The 17,395-nt window shown below is 36.4% G+C and overlaps 1 protein-coding gene across 5 annotated transcripts in view; it reads left to right on the forward strand.

The window, feature by feature from the left end:
• BCLAF3 (BCLAF1 and THRAP3 family member 3) overlaps positions 1 to 13,487 on the forward strand; it is a 34,149-nt gene extending 20,662 nt beyond the window's left edge. For 2 of the 5 annotated variants that reach the window (XM_064499099.1, XM_026120700.2), the window contains exons 10-12: positions 3,866 to 3,961; positions 7,371 to 7,526; positions 9,158 to 13,487. In XM_064499099.1, coding sequence (XP_064355169.1) covers positions 3,866 to 3,961; positions 7,371 to 7,526; positions 9,158 to 9,187 — 282 coding nt within the window. In that variant the 3' untranslated portion in view covers positions 9,188 to 13,487. The remainder of the gene's footprint in view (positions 1 to 3,865; positions 3,962 to 7,370; positions 7,527 to 9,157) is intronic. The other 3 variants (XM_064499111.1, XM_064499117.1, XM_064499124.1) reach the window with 3 other exon arrangements.
• Positions 13,488 to 17,395: the final 3,908 nt, after the last annotated feature.

The raw sequence follows: 17,395 nt of genomic DNA on the forward strand, positions 1-17,395 counted from the left end.
GTAGAACAATGCAGCACAGCAGCTTTTAACAGTAAAAAGTATTTATTCAAGCATTCTAAAGAAGGGATGGCTTCTCATAATCAGCCATGCACAAATTACTGTGTAGATAAGTGGGAAGTTAAAATGCTTGCTTTGGGCATCCACGTGTGTCAATAAAAACAGAATTAATCAATACTAGCCAGTTGTCTTGGTGTGTTACGTTTTGCAAAAGTCTCTGTAGTCACTGATTACCACCTTTCAGTTGCATCTTCTCTTCTGGTTTTGTTCTTTTTGGCCTTGCATTTGATTCTTATTCTGCTCTTTTTGTCTGTTTTCTGGTTCATCTAGTGTGTCTGATGCTTCGTATGTAAAATGATGTAGAAAGAGGGCAATCTTGTCCTGAGCAGAGAAGATCACCAATATAGCTAACGCTTGTATCTGAGGCAGTACAGCTAATTAAGCTGAGAAAGCTAGCTCTGATGGCGTGGCATTTCTTGATGTGTAGTCATGCTATGGGAGAGTGCGTGGTGCTCAAAATAGCCTTTTCTGAAGTGGTTCCTTGTGTGGCTGGGCAGTACCTGATCCCCTGCTGGATAGGGAGCCATTGCAAAAGAGATCTTATCCTGAGGGGCAGTAGTACAAGCTTGATCTCTGCACATGTAAGTTTCTAGCATTGCTTTAGTATTTGTTGTGGGAGTTAAGTGGAGTGGTTTCCAAGTAGCCAACTGTAATGTCAGCTATGTGTATAAGAGTAATTTCAGTGTTGAGTAGGTTTTTTGTAATAAATTCCGAGCTGCGTGACTGTATCCATAGCTACTTTGTTTGGAAATGTGATACTAATGGAGTTAAAAGCAGCTTTAAAAAAAAAAAAAGAGAGAGAGACAAAGGCCACTCATACCTGTTTTCTGGACGAGGATAAATGTTTGGATTGTGATTCAAAGAATCTTGTATCAGAACAGTTTAGGTGTGAACACTACTGTGTACGCTGAAAAGCGTAAAGATGGCAACTAGAGGGTAATGTTCAGAGAACAGTGTGCTGGATTTAATAAACGGTTTGATGGGTCACCACAGCATTGATGCTGGGCCACGTCTTGCTAAATAGTAAACATTTGGAAATGAAGAATGTGTTAATGGAGCATGTGTTGAAAGATTGAGGAAGGGATTGAAACACAAACGAGCTGAGATAATAGTTAATAGGATAAGGAAGTAACTTTCTGTTGTTTTGCTCAGTTTTAAACACTTATTTGGGTAAGAATTGTTGATTGATTCCGCATTCAAAGAACTCGAGTCCAGAACTCTCCAGTTCTTGTGGAAAGTTGTTTTAAGCTCCAGATGAGATGGAGCTATAGCACATAGTTTCAGGAAAATTGTGAAGGTATGAGAAAGCACATGAAAAAGTATGCAGTAGACATCTTTTACTGCTTGTGTTTAGTAGTGTTCTACCTGTAACTTTAAAAAAACAAACCCCAGGAAATCCACAAGAAATACTCTAACCTTCAATGGTGCTCATGTTTGCTCTTGTTTACAGGTAAATATTGAGAGAAAAGAACATATCAGAGGGCCAGGTTTCAAAGGGCAAGCATAACAGTGCCATGACTTGAAAGATACAGCTTCAAAAATGTTTAAAAAATTCTTGACAGAAATAACACTTCAGCATTTTAAATTATTACACAGGATTTGAAATTTTTAATGTATTAGATAAATATTCCAGCTTACTTTTTGGTCTTCATTAGTAAAATGTAATTGTAGCATGCTTTTCTGTTTTTATCATCGTTGCTTGAGGAGGCATGTATATCAGCATGAGCAAAGAACAGATGCTTAAAAAAATCTTATCAGCAGATCATACCTGATGTTAAGATAGTGCCTGATGTAAAAATTGATAACGTGCTGATCCGAGATGCATATTAGAATGTCCTTACAGTGACTAAAATAGTTGTTCAAATGGGGGGGGGGGGGGGGGTTCCATGCTTCTCTAAGACAGGCTTTAATTCCCAAAGGCTTATTATTACCACTAACTATAATGGGAAATCTTTTTGAATGGTTTCTCATTGAGTCTTGCTGAATTCTCACCTTTAAGGATGAGTGTACTCTTAACAGTGAATTTCTTGATTTAATTATGTATTGTATGGAGAAAGTTAAATTGATTTCATCGAGTGTCTTCATATTCTTATGAGAAGGAAGCTGGGAAGTTCCTGGCGTGCTCTGTATGTTTCCTTTTCCCTGTCTTTTTCTAAGAAAAGCCATCTTGACTACCTTAGTCTCATTTCATGAACTTCTTTGTCCTCCTTTTTGTTCTGTGCTGAGTCCCCTCTTGTCAAGGCATTTTCAAAAGCTAAATAAATTGTTGGTTGACTTGTAGGTAGTATATTCTTCTCAAAAAAAAAATTTTTTTTAATTTCAATTATAAGTTAACTTGGGTTATAACGCTTTTCTGCACAGTTAGTCAGTCACCACCCACCTCCACCCTCTCCAGATTACTGAGTATTAGAAACCATCTTGGGGTTCTCTGCTTTTTCTTGAGAGTGAAACAAAAACATTCCCCCAAGAGCCTATGTGGGAAAGGTTCAATTTAAACCAAAATGTCTTTAAATCTGAAGATACTGGAGTAGAATTATTGCTGTGTTTTTTTTATTTTTTTAAGTGAATGAGGTCTTTTTCAATAGCAATACTCTTTCCTTTTATTGTAATTAAACAGAACATGTCCTGAAACGTTTCTGTTGTTGTAATGACTTGGTATTTTGTTAGAGAACAGAAGTTCTTTAAACTGCAAAGTCTGCATTTGTGGTGATTGTTATGTGTTAGTATATATGAAATATTGTATAGAGAGTTCCCTTCTTAAGCTTTTCTCAAAATTCATTTGAAGCTCTCAATTACTTTTGAAAAAACATTTCAAGAATATGGAACACTTTTTTTATGATTATTAAGAATACTTCTAAATGGAACATGAAAAATAATTGGATTTGATTGCTAAAAGTTCATTGGCAATTCAGCTCTCTGTAGTAGATGACTTTATATGGCAGTATGTAATGTCTCTGTAAATGTTTATATTAGGCTATATATAGTATGAGAAATGGAAAAATATGATAATTTAAGCTATATATATTAAAATATACATCAGCTGTCATGGGAAGAGTTGAAAAAGGGTAAAAATACATAGGTAGAGCAACGGCTGGAGGGAGTGCTCTATTTCATGCAACCATGGCTGTTTGACTGCAGCTGTTCAGTGTGTCAACATTAAACAATTTTGATACCACTTATCTGTGCCACCTGTTTCTGAAATGATGTATGTTTCTGTGGCAGGCAAGTCTTTTCCGAAGTACTCTCCTATAATACAAAGAGTTAAAAGTAGGATCTTCTAAGGACTAATGTAATGTGGCTCATGATATTACGCATTTGCTGTCTGGTTGCTCACGTGGTTTATGTAGTAATAATGCATGCATCTGCTCAAAAATACACTAACCTATGATGACTGTGTACTAAGCAGGAGTCTCCAGGGTACTAACCACGTTGCTTTTATTCCTGACTGAAGGGATGACTGCTCTAACAGCCTACCTACTATACTTGCTGCATGCAGATTGCAGCATCTATTCTGGGGGGATAGGGGTGGAGTACCTTAGTCCAAGAGATCTGAGCAGGTAACAGCCCAAGAGGATGATATTTTAGTATGATGGTTTGTGCCATCTTTGGCTTCTGTGGCATCTGCCATCACTTCAGCCAGCTTGAACCCCAGGCCATGTGCTGCTGATATTCTGGTGCCTTTAAACCCTGCCAGGCATGCTGAGAGATGCAAAGAATTGCAATGTGAGTTTGTGTAACCTGAAAACTTGTCTGTTTTAAATAATTCAGCAGTAGCAAGCTAGTAACTGCTGTTTTTTCCCCCCCTTAGAATTCTTACTATTCTTCAAAAACAAATGATATTTTCCCTCACAGACGAATTAGAGGACATCTTGAAAATACAGGACCCATTAGGAGACACTTTAAGGTACAGATCGACTTTTATCAGATGTATATGTTATATAAACCTGTGATTTAATCATGTTGATTTCAGCAGCAGGAGACGCTTCAAACTGTCTTAAATGCCATGAAAATAGTGGCATCAAAGCTGAATTCCCAATGAAGTGATGGGAGGCTTAGCTTTTCGTAGGTAAGAGGGCTGGCAGTGGATTGAGCTGAACTGTCCAGTATTACATCCATACAGATGAAAGAAAGGAGTTCACTGTAAACTACCTTTTTCATGAACCATCAGAAATCATTTTTAATCTATTATAAAATGTTTCAGTGAAACCCCTGAATATTATTTTTCTTTGATTTGGTGTATTTTTACAGGTCTGTTTTCAGGAGTAAAGTAATGTGTAGAATAGGTAGCAATCTGTCCTGTTTTGTAGATGGTGAAGTAAAGCTTTTTTTGATGGTTAAGTTAGGTAACTGGCATTTTAGATGAATTTGAATAGACTGTTTTTTCCTGTCAGACTAAACACAAGAGCACCGTGAGATAAAGAGGCTTTTGGGCTTCCCCAAAATGGGAGGTATGCTTTGCCAGTTAATCTGCTGGATAGCTAAGCAAAGAGGGCTAATTTCATGGTACTGGTTTTTTTTTTTTTTTTTTTTTTAAGGAAAAAAAGAAAAAAAGAAAAAAAAAGAAAGAAATCCAGGCTGAAGTTAACAAGTTTAAAACGTGTTTTTACGTGTTAAAGTATCACTATGTCAGGCTGACCTCATGGCCTCTTATCAGTATCCCCTCTGTATTGTCAGCCTATAGGGTAGGATGGATGGCTCTCTAGTACTGCTTGCCGTATCAGCTGTGGGGGGCTCTTGCCAATTAATGTAATGTAAAGAAAATGGAAAACTGGCTTCATTTACATCAGCCTAAAATTCTGCTGGAGTTAGTGGAAGCATGAAAATGTGTGCTTAAGCTAATATTGCATGTATGTGTGAAACCTGAATATTGCTGTGTCCCATGGTGCTTTAATACTTGTAGATAAAATAGCTTACGTGCTAATGTTGCAGCTTACTTACGCGTAAAGCACATTTATTATTATTGCTGTGAGAAAAGTAGTGCTGATCTGACTTAATTTCATCAGCTTTTTTTCCACTTGCATCACATAGAGGGTGTTTCCTGCCTGTGCTGTAGCTAAAACCTGTTTAGGAAGATGATTTGACTGTTTTCTGTACTTGAAAGACTTTTGTGGTTGATTTGAAAAACATCAAAAAAATCCCTTCTTCCTGATATATAAAATGAGGGAGTTCTAATTTAATAAGCAAAAAAAGGGAGTTTCTTTAGAGTATTTTTAAATCATATGGTCTTACGATGTATTAAACTTTTTGCAAAAAAATAAGGTATTTTAGAGCAGCAGCTCTGTGAAAGAACTGGAGAAATCTTATAAAATTTAAAAGGTCTCTTTTGTAATGACTTCTCACAATGAATCACTAAGGTAACCTTTAACTGGATGCATACATCGTAGCCTTTAATTCTAAGCTTCATTCACTGGTTTTATGAGGTTTAGCGTATTAATGGAGCATATTTACTCATAGATCTATTTCAGAACCCGAGGCAATTGGTTCATAGGCATTCTTATTCACATTATTTGTAAGATAGGATCTTACTCAATGTAAAAGTAGATGTCACTTAAGCATAAACTGTTTCATGTTTTAGAGTGGAAGTTAATGATGTTTTTACATAGTTTAGAGCAAAATGAAGTAATCTAAGGTGTGTGTGATGGCAGAGCCTGCATACCAAATGTTTAATCCGCTCACTTTTATCTACAGTTGACTCTGGTCTGTGTTAATAATACCTCTTTTATTTCCTCCCACCTTGCTTATGGAACATGTCGATGTTTGAGCTGAAAGTTAAAAGCTATGTGTAATCTTTCTTCCAGTATCTTCTAACTTCTTCCCCTTTCTTATTCAGTCTGCTCCTTTACTACTTGTACAAATGCAGTGACAGAGCACTAATGCCTCCTTTCTAGCCACCTATGTCAGGGCAGAGAACCACAGCAGCTATGAAAGGGATGGGAACTTATAATCTTAGCTGTGTTCAGGGGCTTAGTATAGCCTTAAAAATGTCCTTCCATTTTCCCTATGGTAGGAATATATCTATGTAAGGAATTTACCTGTGCTTAATTGCATTGTGCCAGGACTAATAGTTTACTGAAAAGAAGATAGCATTTGGTAGCCTTCTGCAAATGTCCTCTGCCCTAGAAGCACTGTAAGAGTCACCCTGGGAACTGATGGGGTCACCTTCTCAGTTATGTCCTATGTTGTAGATGGGTGAAGTGATTTGTGAAATAGCAAACTGTATTTGCATAAAGGAGCCTCTGTCCTTTACAGTTCTTCCATAGCTACTCACAAGCTGCACAGTGGAAAAATTGGTACCAAATTTATTGCAACTTCAGGGCATGTGATTTTCTTGAAGTGATCCTTACTTTGTCAAAGGGAGACTGATTTTGCTGAAGTAACTGGGCATGTCTCAAGACAGGTTATTTCTGTGGTATGTTTTGTTCTCTCCTGCCCTTTAAAGCTATTTATAAAAGATAACAATTTTTACATGGTTAAGATGCTTCCTGTCTTTTTTTTAATTTGAAAGCCACTTGAACTTTTCTATTTAAAGTGTATACAAGCAATGGTTTCTGTCAGGACCAAGTTTAAAAACTTATAACTGTAGTATTGGAAAATTATGAGAAATGATGAAAAACTAGGTTTTCCTTACTTTTTAAAAACTTTTTATCACTTATTGTGCTGGAGGTCTGAGTGCTTATAAATGTAAACCTTTTTTTATGATTTTAATTGCTGTTATCAGTGTTGATCTTGCTATATTGTTGGGTCTGTGCATTTATAATGTCATTCGCCCACAAGTTTTATCATCTCTGTGGCCTTCGCTCCTGGTCCCACGTTAGGTTAGTTTACAGTATCCCAGTCTGGAGTTAATGAAAGCATAGAGCGATGAATGTATGTTCAGTCCTTAAAAATGTAGAAAAGATTGTTATACTGACTTCTATTTAATATAACTTTTTTATATTCAATATGTGTGCCCGCTGTGGGCCTGGCATCACTGAAGTTATTAGCAATAGTGAGGTATTGTCTTAAACTCTGTTTTCCTGTTATAGTTAGTACATGTACTGTAAAAGCTCTTAACATTTTTGATTTTTCTATGGGGAAAAAAAAATTTGGTTGTTTTGTACAGTAAGTACAATACTGCAGTTTGATCCACAGGCTACATGGTGGTCTGAGGAACATTAAGTTGGAAATAATGGAAGGAACTTTGCACTTACAAATGAAGACTACTGTTGTTCAGTACTGTAAGTTTTGCATATGTATATAACTAAATATAAACTATTGAGTTTTGGTGCCTTCATTTTGTGCATTTTTTTTCCTCCCTTCCCCCACCCCTACAGAGCAACTTTACAGATGGCCATTTGCAAACCCATTATAAATCAGGCTTAGTACAGAAGGGTTTATATATTCAGGCTAAGTACCAGCGGTTACGTTCTGTTGGTGTAAGGGGATTTACCACTAATAAATTCAGAGATGGATTTTTGAGGAAAGAAAAGGTGAGTTGTGTTAATTAATTTTTCACTAAGCCCTTGTATAAAATGTGAATATTCACATGATCCACTTCAGTTGCTAAATCTACATGGAATAACTTAGATGGGATTTTTTGGAATACCAGATCTTTGCACTTTACAGGCAAATTTGATTCTGCACTCATTTCCTCCATGTTTATCCGTCAGACTTACTGACAGAAACTGTGGATAGTTGAAAATCAAAGGTGGGCTCGGAGAATCTTCAATGCCTCTGTTTCAGTAATCTCTTCTGGAGCGCAGTTGATCTGATTTCCCATTGATGAGAAAGGGATACTGACCCTCTGCGTTTAAAAATGTTGTATCCTCTTAGGATTACACTTTAAGTTAGGTGGGGTTTTTTTTGGAAAATGTTTGAGGACTAAGTTTATGTACTTATTTCTCTTCTGTATGTTACCTTAAGTTCATCACATGCTTTAAATTACACACTAGAATGCTCTTCTGAATAAAGCATCCTGCAATACAAAATATCTGTGTAAAATGGTTTACAATAAGCTCAAGCTGAAGCTGAAATAATTAGGCACATCTGTGTTGTAATACCTTTTGGATGGCAGTGTATATAGACTGATAATGTTGGAGAACTGCAGAAGAACTTCTGAACCAAAGAAAAATTTACAGCTTTCATGAGGATTGGTAGTTACAACATTCTGAATCTTTCACTAGAACTGATCACAGTACGATCAAAGTATACTCTCTTGACATCAGGGAATTGGATTACATGGCCAGCAAAGCCCCTTCCAGTCCTCTGTACCTATGCAGGGTCTTGTTAGTTTTGTAGCTCTGTGTCCGTTATGCATTTGTAGTTAGAGTTCTGCTATTAGAGCACAGAAGCACAGGCTCCAAGAACTGTTTTCCAAAAACTGTGTTTTTTTTTTTTAAACACTGACTGGAAACTAAACAAAAACAAACAGAAAAAACCTTTTACATTTAGGTGGACCCTGAGAATTATGATCTCTGAAGGCTAAGGTGGAACTGAAATTAGGGGAAAACAGATGCAGAAGGATTTTTTTCCCAAAACTTACAAAGTTGTAAAAGGCATAGAACCACTGCAATTTTGTGGTAGTGACTTTTCCCTGAATTTCCAATACTGTCCTATAATTGAGTGATAAAGTTCTTGTGTAGAATTTATTAAAACAGTGTTAATAAAATCTGGCTACTGGAGATTATGGTTTGAATCATAGAGAAGCATAATAAGAGCTGAATATTGATTTTTTTTTTGTGACCTGTGAAGAAACTGAATGCCATTGAATTGAAGTAAAATATTTCTTGAAGGACAAGTGTGAGAGTCATTTTCTTACTGCATACTGCTTGCTGGTTGGCTAATTCTTTAAAAACAAAACTGTTCTTGAGATTCCAGCATTTCCCTTTTTTGCCTAGTAATTAAATTTGTCAGAACACCAATATGATATATTTCACCCTTTTAAAATAACTATGCGTATGCATCCTTTAAGGTACAGTCTTTACAGTTCTATTTCATTCTGTAATTGTAGAGCACTAGTCTTGTAGTTACTTACTGTATTATTGTGATACATTATATGAAAGCTGGGAGGCTTTCTTTCACTTTTACAGCTTGATGTAACAATTGTTTTTCTTCTCTGTAGAGACACTTAAATATTGCAACAGAAACCTGAACTGAGCTGTGATCCTGAAGTTGAAACGTGCAACTCGGCAAAGGGAGCATCTGTTCATTTTTGACAACTTTGTCAAGAATTAAAATAGGATGAATGAATTAACAGTGTAACTTTCTTGATAAAAATAACTTTATTTTTCAGTAGTGGAATGCTGCAGAACTTTTTTACAGTTTTAATAATTGCTTTTAAATTGCAGTATTCGATTGAAACATTGTAGTATGTACCTTTAGTTTCTTTTTGCATACCAGTCTCAAGCAAAGAAATCACTGAAGGGAGTCTTATTTATTGAATACTTTTCCTCTGAGCATGATGTTACAGATGGAACTTGAGTTGTTATACGCAGAGGTTTATATGTTGAAAGTTTATTGCTCATGTAATAAAAAAAGGAAAAAAAAAAAAGTGCCTGAATTGTTTGGTAATAGCACATTAGCTCAGGATTTTCCAAGTAATGACCTTTTAGGTTGTGCAATAGATTTTACATCTCTGTTCAGTCATTTCCGTAAAACAGTATTTTGTATTACTTCATTTTAGTTTAATATTAAACTTGGGTTTTGATGTGTATATATACATTTGTAAATTGTTAGAATGTTGAGACAATTTTCAGCATTTGATTAAAATATATGGTAATGGGCAGGTATGTAATGTACTCTAGCAGTAGTTTATAACTGCACTGAAAGCATGCTTGGGTTTGTTAGAGGATTAGTTGGTCTGCATTCAGAAATACTGTCTCATTACACTTTTCGGTGTATGACATTCTTGACCAAGCTACATGTTCTCTAATCTTTTTGCTACTTTATTTCATGGATTCTGAAGATGGAGCCTGAAGTATTTAAGTACAAGAAAAAACAAAAACATGTTTTTATAAGCATGACTTCTAACAAAGCTGTTTATATAATTGACACTGCTTTAAATGCAGATAGCTTGTAACTTTTTGTTTAAAATCCCAGTAAATCTCTGAAGTTTACTGTACCGCAATATTGTTATGCTGTATGCAAAACTCAAATAGGCCGACGTATTTTATCGGCTATAAATAATATTGTGTTTATTTCCTATTTATAGCTTTTGCCTTAATATATAGTATATGGTAGGGTTGTGTGTATGTAAAGATTTGTTCAGACTTTTTATTCCAGGTAAATTAAAGATACATAATGTGTAGTTTCCAGAGAAGATGTTCTCATTTGTTTTAAGAAAAAAGTTGTTCACCATATCCACAACATGTGCAGTTTAATGCATCTTTCCAAGATACTGTTAGCCATATAGAATGCAGGTTAGTTCCTATTATGGATAATAGATCAGAATCCTAATATTGGATAGAGGTATGTTCAGAGAAAAAAGAAAAGGGAATCTGTTTTGGGGTAGAAAGTAAGGATATGATTTTTACATACTTTTAAAATGTTTTTTCCACAGTACCTTCAGTAAAGAGACTACTTATTGAAAGTCTGTAAGTAGGGTTCAGCACACTTACAGTGTCACAACCTTCAGTTCATGGGGCCGTACGGCTCAGTGTTCATAGGAGACAAGGAGGCAGATGTGCCACATTTGATGCAATCATTCAGAAATAAGACCAGATGGTTTAAGTTTCTAAAACCCCAGTTTTAGAACAGAATTTTTAATTTTAACTACTTTTTCAATAACTTTTTTGACATGCATACAGGCAAATGGGAAGCTGAAGGAAAGCAATTCCCTGGCCAAATAGAAGCAGCTAACTTTCTGTAGATAAGAAATATTTTATACACTATGCTGTCAGTGATGACAACTAAATCATCCGGTGTAGATGAACCGGGAGATGGAAGTAAGGAATTGAAACAGCTAAATTGGAAGGCTAGGTGAGCCAATACATAGCAAATGTGGAGCAGCCCACTGGCAGGGGAGTGCTGCAGTGTACCCCTGCAGATTGGGGCCAGGTTTAACCTCAAGCTAGCAAGCTATTCACACTGCTCCTGAATGTGATAAAGCACTGTAAAACACATAAGTGAAATGTATATGAAGTAGGACAAATGACTGAAGCTACATTGTCTTATTCAAAAGGATGTTACTGTTTCTGTAAAATTCCTGCAGCGTTCTTATCAAAGCCTGAAAGAGAATTTGTTGTTGAGCAAATGGGGAGAAGTGGATACATGAAAAAACTTCTGACAGGGCAGTTTTGATAACATTTGAAAGTAACACGGGCACACTCAGAATCAACTTACTGCTTCCCATTTATAAAGTCCAGGTTTAGAAGTGTGAATGACTCCTGACTGATTTCGTGCTTTGCTAGTTCTACCTGTGTATGAGTAGGTATCTCTAACTTTTATTTCTACAACAGAGAGCAGCATATTACAAACATAAGGTATTTTTGGTATGTTCACAAATTTCTCCTCACACATCCCCAGTCCAAAGATGTGTCATATAATGAAATGTAGTCACTGAAATTTCAATTGCTTTAGCATTTATTTAAGATGGTACCATTTGCTCAAATTGCAGTCTTTATCAGTGACTTTGCTTCACTAATTCAGGATTCTGCCATGACAAAACTTCCTACCTTATCATACAGAAATTAAATTTTGTAATTATTAGGTGCTACAGGCAACCTAACTGTCTACAGGATATTGTTACCTGGTGTGAAACTTAAAGTGGCTTGAGTGCTATGCAGGTATCTCTTTTTGGATTAGATACTGTTCCATCTGTATACTCATACAGAAATAATTAGCTCTTTTTCCTTTCAACACAGAAAAGTAGCATCTGTTGCGCTGGTACAGAATGTTTGGTTGAGAATAATATATTGAAGCAACTGATTGGGTTGTCAAGGCATAGATGAGATAAGGAAAATTAGTGTTAACTATAAGAAAGGTCAGTTTGCTTGAGCAATTTGATGCCTTTCTGTATGGCGACTGCATTGTAGAAAAAGCCCTCGGGGGGGGGGGAAGAAAAAAAAACACCTTTAACATTCTGAATGTTGTATTGTTTCTAATGGAAGCGTGGATAGAGAACAGTTGTTAAAATAACCACTTCAAATATGTGAATAGTCCTCAGCCTTGGAAGGAAAAGGGCATCTCTTATTGGTAAAGCCTGGCACCACATTTGCATTGGAAGTACAAGTTAAGCCTGTGATAGTCTAAAAGCTAGTTAACTTTCTTCTTTCATACTTATCTATAAATGTACTTTCTTTTGATTGACTTAAAATGACTGCTAAATTCTCTTTGTCATATTCTCAGTCATTCTCATGTGAAATTGTTTTTTATTGCAAAATGCAGTGGTTTAAAATGATGAGAGACCTCCTTGTAAGTGTCTAAGATAGTAAGTTATTGTGGTATTAGCGTTTACATTGCTGAGCAGTTTAATTTCTATATTGGTTGGTTAGAATCCTCATTTTATAAATCTAAACTCTGTAATGATTGAATTCACAAGGTTAACAAAATTGTGGGGCTAGTAAGAAGCAACACATTCTGAGCTATATACAAGTCTGCCTTTACTTCTAATAACGACTTGCAAAATTTAAATCACCTTACCTGGTGGATTTAACTATCCAAGTCTCAAGATAGGACATCTATCTCAACTCAGGTAACTGATGGCAGAGGGTGGGAGTAAATTCAGTTGACAGCCAGTTGTGATATCATTTTACTTGCTGTCTTCTCTTCTAGGGCCTGAGGATGAAATGCTGAGTTTTCTTTGTACAAACTTAGTTGCTAAAAAGGATCAGTACTACATTTGTGTGGTATTACAAAAGGCAGAGTCTTCACAATTTGCTTTTTATTCATTGGAAAGTCATTTTTTGCCATGTCTTGGATAGTGAGAGTTACTTGGAGAAGATGATTAAAGATTATAGCAAAGATTAAGCTGTGGGGACTTGATTTTTGAATTTTCACCTTAGACTGCAATTAGAGGGAGATCTTGAACTTTTCTGCTTTCTGAAGGAAACTTTTCCGATACTCCTTAGAAATATGTTTTTGCCTTTCTTTAAGCATCTGAACCACCATCTGCAAAGTTCTCTGTGGGAGAACTCTCTCAAAGAAAGACTTCAGACTTGCACCGCAAAGAATCTGAAAAAATGGATGTTTCTGCACGAATCTCTGGCCCTTGATAAACTTCATTCCATTGCTGCAGGATTTGAAGATACGAGGTTCTTCAGCCTCCTTACAGAGAGGGGAGAAAAATAACAAATATAAAAGCCATTTCAAGAACTTTGAAAGCGTACTTAAAGTTTGCCAAGGAGTTACATGTTTTAAGGACGGTGATGAATGTCTAACTGTTCTGTTTCATGTTTCGTAAGCATAAATTTTCAATGTTAAAAATCTGAGAAAAACATTGTCATAACACCTGCTCCTGGTCTGGTGTGTTTTTCTTGTTGGGGGGTTTCTGAGCGGTTATTTAGCCATGTGATTTATCTTTGCTGCCTTCCACTTCAGTAGGGCTTTCTTCTGTTCCCTGTTCATTGCTCTGAATTTTGTCAAAGTTGTCTAAATCTCATGTTGTCTTTTTAATATTTCATTTTCTGTAAATAATGTAGTAGATGGCTTCTGCTGTGTGACTGGCTTCTCTTATGTCTTTATCCTTCAGGGAAGGAGGCAGGGTGGAAACAGTTGCTGTTTGAGTATGCTCTTCATGGAATAAAAAAAGCTTCATTGTTTTCCTTTAAAAATAGCAGGACTTTTTCCCCCCCAGTTGAATGAGGCTGTGGCCTAATGTCCATTTCTAAAAAGTACATTAAGGTTGACCTTACTTTATACTAGTTTCCCCCACCATAAGGACCATCTAAGTGTGTTTATGTACATGTATGTATATACATATGCGCGCACACTATGATCAGAAACCTTTAATGTGGTTTTTTTCTCCTAAGTGGGGATAAGAAAGAACATTTTTAAACTATGGAAGATGGAGTTTAAATGCAAGAGGATTTTAAGTCTGTAGTCTTCTGATTCCTCAAAGATGCTTTTGAAAATGTTATTCTGTATCTAGAAGTCTTATGTTCGTAAGTATATACTACGATTTAGGTATGCTTATATGTATAACAGTTTCTATAAAACTGATGTAAATCATCTTTCTACAGACGACAAATGTTTTAACAATTTTTTACCTATATTTTTAAATACCTTTAGTGATTTGGTTCAGTACCGTATTAACATTTGATTTCATAGTATTTTGCTCATTCTGCGTAGTCATTGAAATGTTTATACATACCTTGTTTCTAGAACTCCATCTGTTGCTTCTTTCTGAGGTTAAAACTTAGATCTGCTTTCCAGAGGCACCTTTTTAGCTAAAAAGAACCTCCCTTTTCAAAGACTTAAAATGTGGGTTGCCTTAGATACTAGCACAAAATAGATATTGTTTAAAAAAACAAAACACAACAACTCTGAAGGCAGATGTTCCCATCTCCTCATCCATGGCATTCAAAACCCTCAGTGTGTCTGTCAAACTGATTCTTCCCCAGGAAATCGTATGGGGACAGGTGCACACTTACTTGGCTGTTCTTACATATTCAATAAACTGGTATGCATTTTTAAGAGTTGTGTTAGTGAATACACTATGATAGGTAAAAATAACCATGTTGGTTTTTAATACTACGATTCCCTAACAGAGTGGAATGGGAATGAGCTGAAGCTAGAATTTACTTCACATGTTTAATTTAAAAAAAAAAAAAAAGTTAACTCTACTATACTATTCACTTAAACTTGCCAGAGTCCAAGTCGGTACTGGTCTTCAATGTACATGGATCACTTAGTTCTTTCATAACTTTCCTATTCTAATGTGGTTACTCTCCTTGAAGAAACAGATTAGTAAGGCAAAACTCCATCTGTGATAAATGTTCTGTTGTGTAGAGTGGCTTGCGAAGGAAGGAAGTTTCTTTTGTCCCTTGGGAAAAAATTTTACATAATGCTTGGGGAGATGATGATAATGCTTCCCAACCAGTAGAATATAGTCTTCAAAAGGGCATATGGCCGATAGTGTTCTGAAGTGCCTATCAATTTAGATAAGTTTCTAATTTTCATCAATACCACTTTTCAAACACCTGTTCAGCTTCTCTGAGCAGTTTGTTAATATGCAATGATTTATTTTTTGACTGCCCTCCCAATCTCAGCAGTGTATCCATTCAACTCCTTTCTATCAAAAGGGTGAGGTACCAAAATGATTCATGTATGTTGCAGTGTTTCTTTGAAGTTCCACCTGAAGGATGCTCATATTGTGTAGCACTGACCTTGTATTCCTATAAAGCCTACACCAAATTCTTTTGGCCTGGGAACAACAGGAGGCTAAGACTTAAAGATACTATGACAGCAGGAAAAGAAAGTTTATAATAGTCAGGTTTTTCTTAATTTTTCAGGACAGCCTTTATATTACTGCTTTTCTTGTGGGAAAGTCAGCAAACTAATTTTCATGTATTTACCATACATTAATTTTCAGTGATTGCTTCCTCAAAGCTGAACTTAAATTGCCATATGGTTCTACAGCAGAAGGAGGCATGTGTATACACGTAAATATATATATGTATAATACGTATTTTGGCCCTGGCAATCTGGTTGAGATAGCCATCATACTGGCTTTCTCCTCTACACTGTAAGATGCAGTTAGAAAACTGACTCAATTTAAGTTAGCCAAGTTTGTTACTCTTCCTTCCTACTACTGGCCCTGAACTGTTCTTGTAGAAGCAGTGCTATTGGAATGCACCAAGCTTAATTTTTCAGTTATACCAATTATTCCACCTTAAACCACACAGCCAGAGCACTGGGAAGCCAAACTTCATACAAAATTAGCATGACAACAATAGAACTGTCTTCATTTGTCTATCCTGGTTGCATCAGTTCTTAGTTTGGCGTGTTATTTGGTTGTGATTGAGGTAAGCATTATAAGAGGTACTAGCTGAAATTGTCAAATAAAAGCTGCTTCTACTCATTCTGCTAATTTCCTAGAGTTAATGCTGTAAAATTGTCAGGTTATGTAGGCTGAAGGTCCTTCCATACTGAGTAGTTGTGGATGATGGCAACCAGCACTGTTCTGTCGAGGTGCGTATGAATCACTGAATGTGGCTAACTACAAGATGCTCTATGTGTGTATGAAGATTATTATTATTTTGAATCTCCTCTTCTTCCCTCCTCTACCCCCTCTATGGAACTTTCCGCAGACTGTAATTTAGTGCCCTAGTGCTCCTGAAAACGATACTGAGTTGGTTTGTCTTTTACTTTTCAGTGAAACCCTGAATTGGAGGCTGTCTACATCCAGCCTATATCTCTGTTATGTTCCTTGTGATAGTTGAATTCATTTTCCTTTTATAGATATCTCTAACAAACTTAAATGAAATTTATCTCTGAAGGCTTTCTTTTACTGAAGTGTTTGGTCTTTTCTAATTCTAATCTTTTAAACTTTTTAAAAAATTTAAAACAAGTTTTCATAGCTGTAGCTGGTCTTCTCAAAAAAATGGGAAAAAATCCCTATTTGATATTAATAAAAATATTTACAGACAAATTCTTGACTTGAGGCACTCATAGTTACTCCTCTAATTTTCTCTCTTAAACAGTTCTCCACTACTGTTACAATTAAGGGGGGGGGGGGGAAAGTGGATTTTGATAGCCAAGTATCCAGATGCCCCTTGAAAAGGTTTCCACTCTTGCTTTAATTCCTGACCTCCAACAATCTTTTTCAAAATGACCTCTCTTGTACTTCCGGGGGGAGAAAATCTTAACACTACTTTTTCTCTTCATATTCAACTTAGCAAGCTAAGGTTAGAACAGGCTCTTTTGCTTAACCTTTCATTAATATTAAAGCTGCTTTACCTACATGTTATCTTTTGTAGTTGATTGTGTGTTTTTTAATGTGCTCTTCCCCTCTGCTGCTACTATTGTATTTTTCTCCCCCCAAAGATCTTTGTGGCAAAGAACTGCTCACGGGTGAGGAAAGCTGCAAGGCCCCATTAGGTGCCTTTCAGCCCAGAAATGTTAACTGATTTGCAGGAATAGCCCACTGCTTCATTCCGTTTTATTGTAACAGGCCTTTCACGTCTGCCTCATAGCTGAAAAGAACAATGTATAACTGTTTTTTGGCTTTTTAAAAAAGATCATCCCTTTTTTTTTAAACCTTTTATTCTCGGGGGGAAGTGGCGCCTGCGGCGCTACTTCCCCCCTTGTGTCTCCACAACTCCCGTGGGGGCGGGGCCGCCTGCCGGCAGGTAACGGCTCCCGCGCCCCCCTGAGCGGGCGGCAGCCGTTGGAGCTACCGCCACCACCGGCCGGGCACGAG

Source organism: Dromaius novaehollandiae, chromosome 1 (genome assembly GCF_036370855.1).
Source record: "Dromaius novaehollandiae isolate bDroNov1 chromosome 1, bDroNov1.hap1, whole genome shotgun sequence".
Taxonomy (NCBI): domain Eukaryota; kingdom Metazoa; phylum Chordata; class Aves; order Casuariiformes; family Dromaiidae; genus Dromaius; species Dromaius novaehollandiae.